Below are 17,039 nucleotides of genomic sequence, written 5' to 3' on the forward strand. Positions count from 1 at the left end.
AAAACATTGGTTCTTCTTTCGATCATCTCTTGAAATAGTACGTTATACCGTATATTCGGGGCTAAATTCAGCCGGACGCCGGCTGAGCTTTTTTGGATGAAACTGTAACTGTAGCCAGAGGCCTAAATAAAACGAGGTCCGATGCTTTATCGCTTTTATTTATTTATTTTTCATAATCTTTATAATTTATTAAACTTTTATTTACATCTTTATATTTTATTGAATTTAAATTTAATTATTAGTTATTTTATTTATTTATTTTTTACTTTCTTCCTGACAAGCCTTCCATAGGGCTACGCCACTTCGGATTTCAGAAATTAAGTCCTGGTTGGAATAATACGATCTCAATATTTTTTCTACCATCTTTTGGCCTTGTTGTTTTCAACAGCTCGTTTTAAATATAAAATTTCTTTATATTCTGTACTTCGAAATTCTGATTATTAATTACTACACTAGTGAGACTATCTAAACTGCTTATTCTATTACTTTCTTGAAAAATCTGCAGGACCTAAAACAAATGCTTGTTGATCAGATTGCTTCTCTTATTAGCGAATATGTATTACTGAAGTGACTGCATCAACGGAACATGCGCATTGAAAACAAAGCGATTCGTTACTGATTATACTATAAAACAATCTTAGACCTCAAGGATATCTTGTATACACATATTACTGATACATTTACATAAAAAATCAACATTTACATTTCCCGCCCCAATGGCAGGCTATATCCGTTTATAGGCACTGACCACTACTAAGGTCAGAAATGGTAGTCTCTCTATTATAGAGGCACCTAATAAGTAAGCTACTGTTGCCTCTTATGAAGGAATGGACAAATTACACAGCCATGCCTTCTTCGGGATTGGAACCTAGGACCTTCGGTAAGGTGCTCAGTCACTAACCACTTTTCCGTCTAGGCGGCACAATTCAATTTATCAGGCTCAAATAGTACATTTACATGAAACATGATGCATGCCATCGAATCGAATTTAATCCAGTAGTAATATTACAAAGGATTAAAACGTACTTTTGTATTCAATTAAATAAATATATCAACAAGACAGTGTGAAATGATCTCCAAAACATAAGAAAAATAGAAAACAGCCGCACACTAAACAATGTTATTATTACCAGATTCATTCGTTTAAAATCATGTTTCAAGAGGTATGCGATTAGATAGTACTTCAGAAATGAACAATTAATAATAATTATGTGGAAATATTTTCTAAAATTGCAAAAGATTCCCACCCCAATAGCATGTGTCACGAGAAAATAAACGCACATTTAAAACGAAATTTGAAATTTGTAAGTTTGCAATCAAAAATGACAATTAATCAACACCTAAAATGTTTCTGTTTTCAACGTTATTTTGTGTAATAATATTAGAACATTTTTTTGGGGGGGGACACTTTATTTCATTACCAGTCATAAAAAATACATAATTATTAGGGGGAACATTTTTACATAGATTTTTTTTTTTTTTTTTTTTCCGCATTCAATTTAGTGTTTCACACATAATCTTTCACCACTGAAGGCATTTGTATTTATTCATAAATCTGATAGCATTTAATGATTACTGAGGAAATATTCTGAATTCTGACTTTAATTATTTATGAGATTGGTGATTTCCAGGCCAAAAGTTCCAAATATATCAGATATGCTTAAAGTTATCTGTTTCGAACAAATCAGAGTAAATTATTTTTTCCTGAAATAACTGATCTCAGAGATCAGATTGACTGATTCAAATAAATGAACTGTTATGTAAAATCTGAAAAATAATTAATTCAATAAATATTTTATTAGGAATTCCAACTGGAAACATTGGCCGATAAAATTATTAACACAATGACATGCATTACCGCCTGTCTAGCAGTCTGAAACACTGAGGCCAACCATTCTCTTGTTAATTTAAATCTGTTGCTAAATAGCTAAAGAAACCATCTACTGTTTTGAAGGAAGTAAAAAGCTACCATTTTAAATGGCACTTTAGGTGAGAGTCTGAGTTGAAAGTTTACTTTCCCAAAACGTGTTTTAAAAGACCTCTCAAGCCAAAGACTTTAAATCGTAACTGTTGCGCGCAAAGCAAACAGAAATAATCTTCGAGTGCAGAATATCCTTGTGAAAAAATATTTGATGGCCCTCCATATGCCAAAATATTTCAAAGACGTCTATTAACCAACTTCTATTACCTTCCAACACCCTATATTTCATCTTAATACACGGATAAGATTATTGTTCCAATATTAAATTTAGAAACAAAATAATAATAATAATAATAAGTTTGTTCAAAAAATATTTATACAACTATAGTATCCTTGTGAAAAAATATTTGATGGCCCTCCATATGCCAAAATATTTCAAAGACGTCTATTAACCAACTTCTATTACCTTCCAACACCCTATATTTCATCTTAATACACGGATAAGATTATTGTTCCAATATTAAATTTAGAAACAAAATAATAATAATAATAATAAGTTTGTTCAAAAAATATTTATACAACTATAGTAAGGCACTGGGTTAATATGTACATTTAAAGAACAAGACATTTTGGCCTATTTCATGATGGAAAACAACTTAAAAATTGTGGATTTCTTAGACACTAAAGAAATGATTCAAGAAAAACTAAGGAGGGGGGGGAACAGAAAGTAATTTACAAACGCATGCTAGATAGAGATTATTTTTGGTGATTTCAGTTATTAAGGTAGAGACTGATTTCATTAATTACCGAAAGTACGTGCGAGTTTACCGTCGTAAAGTTGCGAGATTTTTGGATTGCTCAATTGTTGTGCAATAGAGTGCCAAATCTGGCATTCCAACTCTGAAATAAGGAATTTCACTTCATCCATTCAGGTCTCTTCCACGTGTTTTTGTGTTCGGGATGTTTGTCACGTGACCTACAATAGTCTCGAAAAGTGGCGGGAGGGGAGGGGATTTTCCTGGTAAGCAAACCTTTTTCGCAGGGGGGGTTCCTGCTTCTGACACAAACAACGCCGAGTCAGCCATCGTTTAATAGCAGATGACGCCTAAAAGTAGCAGATGGGCGAAAGAAATATAATGCTGGGGGGAGTAAGGTTCGAAAAGTTAACGCCCCTTCTTCTGCTAGATGGAGGTGAGAAGTTAAGCATTTGTAATATTTCGTAGGTTTCGTCTTCCGCCTTAGACGGCCTGCAATACTCGGAAATGGCGTAAATTCAATCAATTTACGAGTAACTGGAGAGAATGGTGAGGAAACTTTAGATAATCTACAATAATAACAAATAAACTGTCGGTTACGCGAGAAGATAAATGCACTTTTCTTCTCCAACAATGGAAAATAGAGATGCGTTTGACTATTGCACGCAATTGGTGACATTTAAAATGGAATACAATAAATTAACTAATTGTAAAATTTCCAAAGAGCTGATATTAAGACTTTAATTTGAATAGCAAAATTTGAAAGAAACAAAAGCCGTCATTAAAATCAGTCAGCCAGCAATCAATCACCAGTAGGGGTTCTAAATATCGTTATTTCAAAGTTAGTCATATTCGGCAACAAAGCTGCGAAAGAAAAATTAATAATTTAATCTTCAACAAATGGCAACATTAGAACCTTGAAAGGCGTATGCTTTGATTTGCTTTTTTAAGCAGTAAAAGAGACAAAACTTTCACCCATAAAATCTTTTTCCGGTTAATTAAATTACCATTACTGAAAGCCGCAATAAAAATTTAAACTTATTTAACGAATATTACAATATTATACGACAGCAGTTTGTACAAATTATTTCTCCTTTACAGCCAACAGGTTGTTTTAATAAATAATATTAATCAATAGCGAGATTTGTATGAATAAATACTGCTCAACAAAAAGTTTGAAATATGGTTGCGAAGCAGCAGTTCTTAAGCAATATTACTCACGTCAAATACACTGATATGAAATAGCCTGAGAATCCACAAAAGCTAATAAATACCCTAAATGAGTTTAAATAATTTACGGAAATTGAGCACAAAAAAACAACCATTTCATTGTTAATTGGCTACTGCGCCCTTTACTTTATATGATCAGAATGATTTATCTCATGACGTAAATCTAGAAGTGAAAGAAAGAGCTCTCGCCGTTTATGGCCATTAACGGCGAATAGCAAACACGTCAGATGACTTTCGAAAACACGATTACAGTTCCTGTCTATGAATCATTCACTAGAGATAATGAATTTTATCAAGGCAATATTTCTTTTAAAGAATGAATACCTATAAGTTAGTGAAATAAATCTCCATCAGGATGATTGCATTTAATAAAATAACTGAAGAATCTAAAAGCAATCGAAGCACAAGCCAATAAATATTATACATCGAGTTTTTAAAGGTTGTTTCATGCAAACTGTACTTGCTATGGCTTACATGAAATTAATTTAAAAAGCTGTATGAAAAATTTTTAGAAACAATGTAATAAAAAAAAATGACTTGCCGTAAATGAAACTATAAATGCGGGTTGTAAGTTAGAAGAGGGAAAAAAATTACTGTAAGAATCAGATGGCTCACAATAAGATTGATAAAATTTATTTACCTTATTTAAATTAATTCTCATAATAAATTTTATTGACATTAATCTCATTTCTTTGTGAGTGACCTCAAACAAGGCGTTATTATTTTCTCTATGCAATATTTCCTGTTCAGGGAAGATTGAAATTACTGTAGTCATTTCAATTACTGATAATATTTGTTGCCAGCATCATAGAGAAATGACTTGTTAAAAATAGGCACAACTATATCTTGAATAATAAGTCTTCTCCTGCAGCTCCAAATCACATCTTTCACTGGCTCTTTCTGTACTCTTTGAGGCCATATCGTGCACGTTAGTTTAACCGTGAAAACTAAGCTTAATATCACAAAATGAATAACTATAATAACGGAAAACTGGAGCAGATTGCGCAGTTGTTCACGATACATAGACATACAAGTATTGATTTTCACCGTGTATGCCTTTCAGTAATTTTGAGAAATAGAAGGTACTGCAAATTTCCCGGTGGCGAGGGAAAAACTATATAAGATTGGAGAGAGCATCAGCTCTGAGTTTTTAGTTAAGAGTATTCGGAACATTGAAAGATCTTCGTTAAGATGTGCTTTGCACTGCGTTGTGCTTAACATTCTTAGTAGTTTGAAGTGGTAACTACTGACTGTGCTCTGTTATACTAAAAAGAGCCGAACGGGTACACTTGTAAGGAAACTTCCAGAATTTTAAAAGTGTTTCTTTTGGGAAAATAAATTCTATTGAGGTATCATCGATTCTGTGTGCATTCAATCCATTACGAGCCCGTAAGCACGTAATAATATTTACTTGGAAACATAAATTAATAAGAAGCGATAAAAAATATTACTCGTCCAGATGATAAATCATAAATAAGAAAATGTAATTCCTTCAACTGCTGAAAACTTTATTATTGAAAAATAACATCAGCTTTGTTTTTATAATTAAACATTATTTTTATATCCAACGTGAAAGATCACATTAGATATCTTCTACTGCAATCAGGATTACTCCTTATCCAAAAGTAAATAAAAATAGTTAAGTACTATTTTAAAAATAAACAACAATAAATCCTAGTTTTAAAAAAGTCTTAAAACTTACGAATAAAAGAGAAAGGCTATTAGTGATCTAAGCAAACTCATAGTTAACGTATTAAGAAAGCGGGAAAGGAAATAATAAAAAACAAGAGCACGCCCTTCCTATATTATGGAACGCCTTATCAAAACTCAAGAAAAAGAAACCCTACCAAAATGCACGCATATTTAATCCCAAAGAGAGTTCCGCTTTTTGATAAGAGAATCTAGACAAAACGAGCAAAAAACTCCGCTTTCTCTCCATCCTTCACAACATACAGAGTTACAAAATCGGAGAAGTTACAGAGGTCAGAAGTGTGGGAGTAACCGGGTCATTAGACCTCAGACCTAAAGGTGACAGATAAATACAGAAACGGGGAAGGAATACAAATTGATTTCCGAGCACTTATTACGCCTCATAACACCGGTCTGAGTAGGACTATTAGTAACTTCAGGTTGATTTCCTGACCATCCCACCAAAAAAAGATCGACGACCAAACTGCGAAGCCCGGAAAAGCATGGCGCCAGTAAATGATGAGTTTTTTGCAATTAAATAGCTGATTGCGGCATGGGTGGCTTAATCTTTAGCTTAGAATCCGCATGTGGTTATGAGGTTTACGAAAAGCTGAGGAAAATGAATGCTAATTAAACTTGTTCTTAGGGATAATCTGAAGAGTTAACGCTTGTTAATTAACGCTTTTTGGTCTTTACTCCGGATTAAACCGATTTTGCGGGTTGTGTATAAAAAATAAGAACAATTTAACCGGGTAATGCCTAAAAAAAGGCTTCTTTGTTACAGAATGATGATAAAATTACTATCGCAAACCATCAGCGTTAAACAAATTGTTAACGAAAAGGAGTGAGGAAATTGAAGAAAAAAAAAAAAAAAAAATCTGAAAGATACATTTCAAGGGTCCAGTTTGCAGTCTAGCTTCGAGGGAATTTAAACAAGTGTAAGCAGCTACGATCTAAAATAGAAGCAGTTTGTTTCCATGTTAACATAGTTTGCGTTTTTTATTTTTCTGAAAGGAAATGAGTGATGTTAAGCGGAAAGGTTTTACGACATTTTGTCTGAATCTGTATAAAATAAGAACGATAACAGCTTCAGAAATACACCTCTTTAATAAATGAAGTGAAAGAAGAAAAATGTGCGGAGGAAAAACAAACAATTCATCAGAAGGTTAAAACTGTATGATATTCTAAATATTGGAGGAGAGGACAAACTTACAGCACCACTTTCTGCAGAAGAAGCAGAAATTCTGTATTATGTTACAACTTGATGAAGCCTTGAACGTCATACAAGACATTCTAACTAATTTAATTTTTTAACTAAGCTTCGTAAATTAAAATCGTTGTACACAAGAAACCAGTTTACCTTTTGCAAAGAAAATTTTTAAAACATCGAAGAAGTTGGTACAGAAGAAACAAGTATACGTGAAGTAGTACAAAAACTTTCTTTAGTTGGTGGACAAAGACTCAGAAAATACAACTGTTCGAAGAAGTGTACAACAAAAATGTGTTTGTGCAAATCAGGTGATCTGTTTTTCAATTCAAAATGCCATAAAAGTCAACCTTGCTGTAACAGGTAGTAAGAAGTATTCAAGTAGTAGTATTAAAGAAAAGTACTAGATTTTTCTCATTTTTTAAATTTCATAATTTTTAATTTTTTCCTAAGTTATCAATTTGACTTTTTTAATTATTTCTTAAAATTATTGAAATCTCTTCAGTAGTATCGAGAGAACTGTGCATTAGCTCAGCTTTTTCACATGGGAGCTTCTATGTTAAATGGCATAAATATCGCTTTTTTTTTTTTTTTTTTTTTTTTTTTTTTATTTCTTGTAACTTCGAAAAATAATTCTAAGACAGTTCCATCGACAAAATCTTAAATCATAACTTACTTTAATGACTTTTACGGTTTATAGTATCAATTCAAAAATTACAGTGTGTTTTGACCTTTTTGGGACGCACTGTATACAACATATCTGAGAATAGAAAATCCTATTATAACTAATCCCTTGTTTCGGCCTTCTACCGGAAGGCGCTAGTAACTCCTGGGTTTTAAGCTAGGTTTTACCGGTAAAACTCAGTCTTTACCAGACTTTTGGTTTTTATCGTAGCATGTATATTAAAAAAAAGAATTAGATACTAGAAAAGATTTATATACTAGAAAAGTATAGAAGACATATATACTAGAAAAGAATTAGAAACTAAATTTCAAGAAATTGAAGACCGCAGTGCTCAATTCACTCGCTGAGAAGAATTTTGTGAATTTACGAACTTAGCTCTAAACTCGTTGACTCTGCCAAAATAACAGCGCCGCCTCTGGGTGTTAGGTGCAATTGCACCATTATTTCGAAAAATTACCGGTATTGGCCTTAGGGCAATAAACTAAATCGACTAGTAAAAACTCACAGTAGTTGAAGCTAGTAACAAAGTGATGATCCGTGATATGATAGCTCGCCAAATAAACAAGATAGACATGTTTAATAGACTTGGCCCTTTTTCGGCAAGCTTCACTTGTTTAGATATTCATGTTACATAATACACATTTAAAAACACAGGAAGGAGGAACAGCCTACATTATAAATAACTGACTAAAATTATTAAAATTTGCCTGCATTTTCAAGCAGTTGAATCTAGAGAATACGTTTATTTATGTGAATTAAATTAGTACTGAAAATAAAATTAATACATTACAAATAACGGAAATATTTTATTTTGGATTTATTAGATTGTATAAAATACACTATGGCTATCTGATTACGAGCAGAGAAGCTTTTGTAGAAAATTTTCTTAAAGTAAATTGGTTTGTATTCACTTATGATCCATGGGGGGAACTATGAAAACGAACACGCAGCTTCGCCAGAACTTCAATGCAAACTACTACTGAACTGCTTCGAACTACTTATTGTTTGGTAGTATTATCCATTCAGCAGCTGATAGGCGCAAATAACGGAAGAATGCAAATTATTAGAAATTCAGAAATTAATTTATAAATAACTGTAACATCATCTCTGTTATCATTACTCTTTTTCTGTACATTTTTCTCTTTCTTTTCGGAGGACAGTTTTGTTTTAAGTTTCTGATTTGTTGCCCCCCCCCAATTTTTCTATCGTTTCGTAATAAATAAACAGGATTTTTTTACACAGGGTTCGGTTGGTTACAAGTTGATTGTATTACTTACTGGTAACCAGTATACGAATGATTTCCATTTTCGTCAGAAGCACGTTGATAAAGTCAAAGTTTGGGGTATTAAAATTTCGATCCTAAATTTAACAAATAGTCGCAAATCTTTAACACCTAAAAAAGCAAGTAATGTGTAGGAAAAATAGTCAGGTTTCCAAATGATTGAGAATATTTTAGAAAACTCATTCAGAAAACTGATCCGGCGTGAAGAATTTCGACACTCTCTTATTTCATGATGTTGACGATAACAGTTATAGTCAAAAAACGTAGTAGCTAGGAGAAAAAAGTAAAAGAATATTTCTTCGGCATTTTATCCTTTTATCGGATATTCCCTTCCGTTCCGCATTCCCTCGATTCAAGAGGGAAAAGGGAAAAGGTTCCTCAATTCCAAAAACACTCTTAGAGGAACTCAGTCAAAAGAAAAAAGACTAAGAGGAAGAGAAAAAAAGTAATAAAAGAATGGAGATTTATGACAAAGTAATAGAGATGTTCTTAGACTGTTGACTTCAGTTGAATAAGGATTACAAATTAAGGCATAAAAAAATCGCATATATAACGAAACAGCCTGCAATAAGAATGATTTCAAGTTTTTCTGCCAAAACAAAGAACAAAGCAGGATTTGCAGAATTTTAATAAGCAGAACGTATCATTTTTTAAATTTGTCTCTTCCATATTGCAAAACAAAATGAGTGTTAATTTAACATGGACCATTTTGTGATTTTTTTAATGTCATTCCCTTCCATTTTCTACGTGATCTGATATATTTCTAAGTCGCTAATTATCGAATGAAACATGTTTAGTTCTTTTAACAATGAAACTTTTTCTATTTTCGAGGTTGAGGGGGATGAAAGTGATCCTGTCCAAATACAAAGTCTTATTTTTCAAGCAATTTAAATAACTCGAAATGCTTCCTCATTTCAACATGAGATGGTAAAATTTCAAAAACCGATGAATATCTAACAATATTTGTTGTAGCGCCTAAAAAGCTGCTTTATACTTACATCATTAGAAGCTGATTTCCGCACTTCCAAGGTCCAATTTGATTAATGTTTTGGGTCTCAGGTAACAAAAAATGCTATGAGTAGCAAAACATTCAACTAACATGTCTTGGAATAAGAAAAAATGTTAATTTAAGGATATCAAATAATCTTTATGAACGGATTTACTCATAGAACATCACTGAGATCAACAGCAAGATTATACAATAAAATTCAATATCTTATTCGGATTATACTTTTCTGAAAAAATATTTTTATTATTAAATCTTATGGATATAAATATACTGTAAATAAAGGCTAATGTAAAAGTTCACGTAAAGAAAAAAATACACGTCAGTACTCAGTGACACTGTCTATATTCAGAATCTGTCTATATGTCCGGAAGATAACAGCATGAAAATATATATACATTCGGAAATCTCATTAGTTATTTCACTAATGAATTTTATTAGACTAATAGCGAGATGCATGCGGTATTAGGGCCACCAGTTGACAGACATTGCCCAACATTATCATTACAGATAAAAGTTCAACGGCGCGATTAATCCTTTATTAAGTTCGCGAGTAAATGATCATATGAGTTTGGTACGTGATGTGACACTTCCACTCATACAAATGGAAATAACAGTCGTAACTAATCAGGAACGAGGACAAACTTTTCCACGTAGCCATGAGAAACAATCATCAGGCTAAGATCACTTGCATACTTTTTTTAATTATGTCTAATTTTGATACTCTGATGGCTGCTGTCAGATGTATTCTAGCGTTTCCGCCCCCACTTTCATGAAATTTTTTAAAAATTTATGTAAAAATGAATTTTTTTTACGCAACATCCAAAGTGAAACCCTATGCAATCCTCAACCACCGTTTAAAACCGCGGTTTTGCATTGGAATATAACTAAGGATATACGATCAAAAATTGGGGATTATAATTAATGGTATGTGATGCTTTGAACACTAAAGACCTAATGATTTGTAAAACGAAAAGAGGAAACAAAAAATGTTTTAACGACAAAGCGGAAATTCCAGCACTTTTATTGCCAGTCAGAAACCTGAGAAATTATAAATGCTTACAAGACAGATTTGAGATATTTATCATTCTTTGCAGAAATGCACGCTATCATGTTAAAACCTACATTTATACATTCCAATAGCCTAAAATTTTGCTGAAGTAGATAAATAATCAAAATCATCATTCCAAGTTGTTGAAAGATAATCAAGGAATGTATTTTTGTGCAGAAGTGTCATTAAATTATACAAAATCCCGTCTACCGGTAAATCTATCTTTGTGCAGAAATCTCCCAAATTTCAACTTAGGCTGAAATGTCGTTAAAACGTTTGCTATACAAGATCAATTAAGTTCCATTATACGAAGATGGGTTTTTATTTGTAACGCCATGACTTTTGCAATCAGTGTAATGTTCATTATTGTGGTAGACACTGCAAAATTCATGTCTGTTAGACGCAATCATGAACTATCGTACTCTATCGTGAAAAAATCTCATCTTTCATTACAAAATCGAAAAAATATGAACTCAAATCAGACAACATATCAATCAGACAGAAGTTGCATTTCTAGCTAGTTGAATATTAGTTATGTGGTTAATCGGTCATTGCCATAGGTATCAAACTCAAACATTTGTTGTTGCAATAGCCCGGAACCATAGATTGACCACTGGTTGTTGCCATAGGTATCTAGCCGACGGTCTCCAAAGGAGATTTTCGGCTAGATATCTTATACTGAGAAAAATTTTCAAAGAACTAATAATTTCCACGTCCAAATACCAATGAATACATGCATATTTCTTGGATAATTAGTCAGAGGTGTTCACTATGTTAGATTAAATTGTGAGAATGATTACAGAAATATAAAAACTTCATGGAACCATTTCAGAATATCAGTAACAAAAATCGAAGTTTCAGTCGACTATCGCTCAATGAAAATTTTTTTTAGCCTGGTAATTAGGGCTTAATTTCTAAAATTAGAAGTGCCGGAGCCCTATGGAAGACCGTCAGCAAAGAGAAACAAGAGTAAATAAATAAATAAAATGACTATTAAACTCATTAATAATTTTAAAATTAAATAGTTAATTATTATCAAATTAATTGATAGCTATTTAATTAATGTTTATAAATTGTTATTTGATCAATAATTATTATATAATTAAATAAATTAAAATTAAATTAAAGAGATAAATTAAAATTAAATAAGCGATTTTTAATGTAATTTTATTGCTAAAAATAAATATAGATAAAAATATAGATAAAATTTCTACTGAAAATGTTAATCAATTACATAAAAGAAGTGCCGGAACCTTCTTATTTAGGGCTCTGGTGCACTCCGCCTAGAATTATGATTTATTACAAAAACTAAGACGCATCGGAGCCGGAATTCGGTGGGCTCCGACGCAATTTAAGCTCTGATCGTAAAGCTAAAAAAGTTCTTTTATCATCACAAAAATTAAATATACTAAAAATATAGCTGATAAAAATTCAGATAATGCTAAAAAGAGGGCGAAACTGAATGACGGCGTGAGGGTATGAGTGGGTGGAAACAAAAATTGCGGGGAATTTTGGTGAGAGAGAACGTACTCTTTGACCGCGGATCTTTGCTGATGTAATTATAGCCATCAAGCGGATGTGTGTCAGGGGTAAAATGAGTTCTGAATCTGACTCCTAAGGATGAACGCAAAGTTGCTGGTTACGCTTTTCCCCCCCGTATTACATCAGTGGATACTCTGGAAAGACGATATATAGGATGTGCCTGAGCAGTTTATCTTAGTATTTCACTCTTATTGTACTTGCTGTCACTTACGCACATTTAAGAACACAAATTTTAGTTCCTGAAAGGATAACTATAACCATCGATAAGAATACACTAGATACGATGGCATGACGAGAAATTTACGCGTTCCTAAACAAATTCCTCCAAATTTATTGCCCTTCTTAAAGGGATAGGTTTCCGTATATGAGTGAGGGGACTTTACTTGAACGTCTCATGTTCTCATGAGCTCGTATTTCTAGAGAAATATAGTATTGGAAGATCTGCTTATTGTTAAACTAAAACGTTAGGAATTCTAATTTTTCTTTCCTTGAAATTGCGGCTCAGTTTTATAAAAAGAAGTATCGGAGCTCTTATTTAGGGCTCCCGTGAGCTCCGGCTAGAATTGTAATTTATCTTAAAAATTCAGAAGTACCGGCGCAATTTAAGCACTGCTGGTAATAATGGTAAAGTTAGACGTAAAAGCTCACTCACCAGCTACTTCAAGCGTAGCATTCCTGCTCCTGGCTTTGCCTAACTCATTAGTAGCCACACACCAGTAAGTGCCAGTGTCCTGTTCTCTTTTCGTGTGAAGCACATGTAGAAAAAATAGAGCTCCACTAGGCAGCTGCATTCTGTTGGCGGCGTTCCTCACCCGATTTCCCTCATGGTACCACTCGATGGACGGTTCCGGTTGACCTTCTGCCTTACAATTCAATGTCGCAGGCTCGTGTTTGCGGACTAAAATGTCCGATGGATGTTCCGTAATTCGAGGAGGACGAGGAGACTGACCTGAAAGAAGAAATTAATTGTAATTAATAATACAGTAAATAATCATTGGAAGAATATAGCATACACTAACATTTCTTAACATGTTTATATATAGTCAGACACTAGTGTGAGTTTCCATCATTCATCGTATTGTGGATGTTCACAGTGATATTTCCTTTTGGACATCAGCTATTCGTAAAGGAAAACAATTGAAATTCATTTAATTCCTTAAATTTTATAAATGTATCAGTAACTGTAACATCTGGCCATGTACAAGGTTTCACCTCAATTACTTTATGCTTGCATTTTGTTGCACAAAATATATTTATTAACCTAAAAGTAATCTTTAATTTCGTAGTTTAATTCTCCAAATTACCCCGCTAGTGACAGTTTCATCTTCCTTCCAAATAATCACAATAAAGGAATAATTAATTTGAAAAGAAAGGGACATTTTCTAAATTTCATAAAATGTCCTGAAAGATTATTGAACATCGAACACCGTAATGCCTGCGAAAGATTGTTAGAGAGTAATCTTAAGTTTCTAGGTTGCACATTTTTATTTATTATATATATTCTTCTTTTTTCATTTGCTGAAAGTAACAGAAGATTCTGTACATGCTTTAGAAGGCGAAAATGCAAGAAGCTCAAGTCACGTCATACAACATTCTTAAGCGTTTAATGCATTCATTAAGACTCCTAATTTAAATTTACTTACCAGTACTGACGTTTAAGGTCAAAGGTTAATAATGGTCACTGGACTAGAGAGGAAGGGATACTTTTATTTTGTTTCGTCTGTCTGAAAACATGTGACGCAAAGCAGATCCACACATGTGCATGCATGACAAATCACGCGCCTTTCTGTTTCTTTTTCTTTTCTTTTTTTTTTTTTTTTTTTTTTTGAACAGCCGTATCACAGCAGCGATAAACGCTTAAACAGTTCGCCTTTTTTATTGCCTAAAATAGGCGGGGCGGAGGGAGGGGGAGAAAATCATGAATGGACCTTATTATACTAAATTTAAAAATAGGAAACGAGGGACGGAAGACCATGGAATTAGGGAGGGAAGAAGACACTGAGAGATTTCACCTGGCAACACGTCACACGCGATTAAAATTAGAAAAAATACAAATATAGAATATAAAAGGTTTATGTTTATGCAGCGTGGAACGACTTCAGAAAGGGGGATTGGAAAGGAAATAGAATGATAGCACACAGCCGAAAAGAATATGAGGCAGGGAGAATAGCAGCACGAATTAGGAACATCACGTTAAAGCGTGTAGGCGAGGATTCATTTCAGATTTATAAAACAGATTCTTTCAAAAATAAAAAGATTATTAATCAATAATTATACATTTTGAATAAATTTTTATAATAAGTAAGCAATATGATTGACATTACTGCTTTTGTCTTTCAGAGAATTATAATTTAACTTGATTTCTGCTTAAATATTTATTTACTCCTCGCGATATAAGAGGAAGAAGGGAAGGAAAGAAGAAAAATAAAAAATTAATCAGAACATACGATTTAACACGATAACAGAGGAACGCGCACAATTTTCTCATGCCAGATCACATCATTAAAACCAAAAGTTATAATAATGATGATAAAACTCTGTAAGAAAAAAATCTCTACTTTTTTAGATCACATGTTAAGTTGAATTTTCTCTCTTTTGCCTTGATTTCATATAAACCACATACAACTCTGTGTTCTTGACCTTAACAGATTGCGAGTGCGTTCCTTGCTTAAAATGTCTCTTTAGTAAACAGCCATTTACATCTTACATTTTTGTTTTCTTAATTGACTTGAGTAACAGTTTAAGAGTAATAACGGATAATATGTTTAATTGCAGTCCTTATTCCTGCTTTCATTTCCATTGCCAAGGAAATGAAAAGTTTAAGGACTCGCTACGAATACATTGTAAAGTTTTCACCGTGATTTTTTATTTTCTAAAAATAACCAAACTGCTTGCATAGAGGTCTTTTTATACTGTAAAAGGCTCCAGTATCGTAATACAATTTCTATATCCTATTTCAACCCAATTCTACCGGAATAATTTGTTTTGTGAATTAAAAGAAAAAATAGCCGTTATATAAAATGAAATTTGCCATAAAAACAAATTTTCTTTAAAAAAAAAAAAAAAAAAAAAAACTTTAATTTAAACACACTGTTTCAATTTTTTTTAATACCGCCAACAACTCACCAACAACAAAAAACACACACAAGCTTTAAAATTCAAAATCCAAAACATTTTTAATTCAAAATCTAAACGCTTCTTCTTTTCATTCAATCGTAATGCCATTAAAGGAACTGCTTATTTGTTTATTGATTTCCATGGCATTTTGTACTTACTGAAGACTTCTGACACCTACGTTCTTGCTATATTTATGGAATTTCTAAAGCAAACCTTTAAAAGCAGATATAATAATCTTAATAATAAAAGCTTTTTTTTTTTTTTTTTTTTTTTTTTTTTTTTTTTTAAATCTGCCTTTCATGAATGAGCTTTATGGCTGTTAAATCGTGCAGTCTGATTTCTAATTCGTTACATCTTTCGATAAATTTGTGGTATTTTTACATATATATAGTGTTACAAAGCTGTAATATGTAAAATATAAATAGTCCATATCAGGATATAATTGCTGACGTGAAAGATAACTTTTCCCTTTTCAAGTTCTGGAGGAAGAAAAACACGAATCGAGTCTTTCGAACTCGTCATGGTTGTAGACCGAAATCAGCACTGAACTGATTTGGTGAAGTTATCACAAGAGGATCTCCTCTATGAAATTTGGTGAATTTTTTCAAGATATCAGCCCCCCCCCCCTCCAATCAAAAAAACTAAGCATCCCTTTAAAACTTTAAAAAAGACCAAGACTACTAATTAGGAAATACTGGAAGGGAGGGAATTCAAGAATAAACGTTCTTATTCCCATAAAATACACCCGGGTTATCTTTCAACAAAGTGCAAACAACTAAAGTTCTCGCACAGGCACTCCAAAGAAAACAAAAGCATTCACATTCTTCACCAAAGAAAACTAAGATCTCCCGTTCCATAAAGAGTTATTGAACAAATTTATCTGTCCCTCTCCGGGAGACGCAATCGCAAAATTTACGACTTCTGCCTCGATGGGCTCATTCCATTAATCAGACTTAACGTAGCAGGTACTCGAGGGGTGCGACAGAAAAAGAAGAGGTGTAAAAAAACTCGATGGTCATAGACTAGTTTACACCTCTCTTCAGACGGTGTAGATGGAGTGGACTTTATCAGCGACGATTTAGTACTTGAGAAAGAAATTTCCCACAAGAAGAAAGGAGAAGCTATGGTAGTTTTTTTATAAGACCAGAACTCTCGAAAAAGAATGGAAATAAATTACTACTACTATTTAGTTAGTATGGAATACGGCTTACAGATATAAATGCCATATGACTTAAGTAGTTGTAGGGACAAGAAGCGTCCACATTAAAATCCATCATCAAACGGTGCTTCTTATATTCGCAATGTAAACGCTTTCATGTCTAACGTTAAAATCACAAGTACAAGAAACTATGCGAATGAAACTAATTGGCGTTTTAATATCTAGCTCCAGCACAACAAATAATCCAGGTATATCATTTAGTTGACAGATTTTTTTTTATGTGATAGCTCCATGACTATAACCTAGCTCCACGAATATAATCACGGGAATTCTCTGCACGAAATTTAGGTCGTTGTAAAATCCCAATTAATATAAAAACTTCAGCCTAATTTATA

General features: G+C 32.8%; 1 protein-coding gene across 6 annotated transcripts in view; it reads right to left on the bottom strand.

The window, feature by feature from the left end:
• Nucleotides 1–17,039, bottom strand: part of LOC118204281 (roundabout homolog 1-like) — a 239,073-nt gene that overhangs the window by 111,511 nt on the left and 110,523 nt on the right. For all 6 annotated transcript variants that reach the window (XM_085818850.1, XM_085818849.1, XM_085818847.1 and 3 more), the window contains exon 2: nucleotides 13,021–13,317. In XM_085818850.1, the coding sequence (XP_085674976.1) occupies nucleotides 13,021–13,317 (297 nt within the window). The remainder of the gene's footprint in view (nucleotides 1–13,020; nucleotides 13,318–17,039) is intronic.

This window comes from Stegodyphus dumicola, chromosome 6, assembly GCF_044657685.1.
Source record: "Stegodyphus dumicola isolate Sdum_Otavi_A_Nest chromosome 6, ASM4465768v1".
NCBI classification, from domain to species: domain Eukaryota; kingdom Metazoa; phylum Arthropoda; class Arachnida; order Araneae; family Eresidae; genus Stegodyphus; species Stegodyphus dumicola.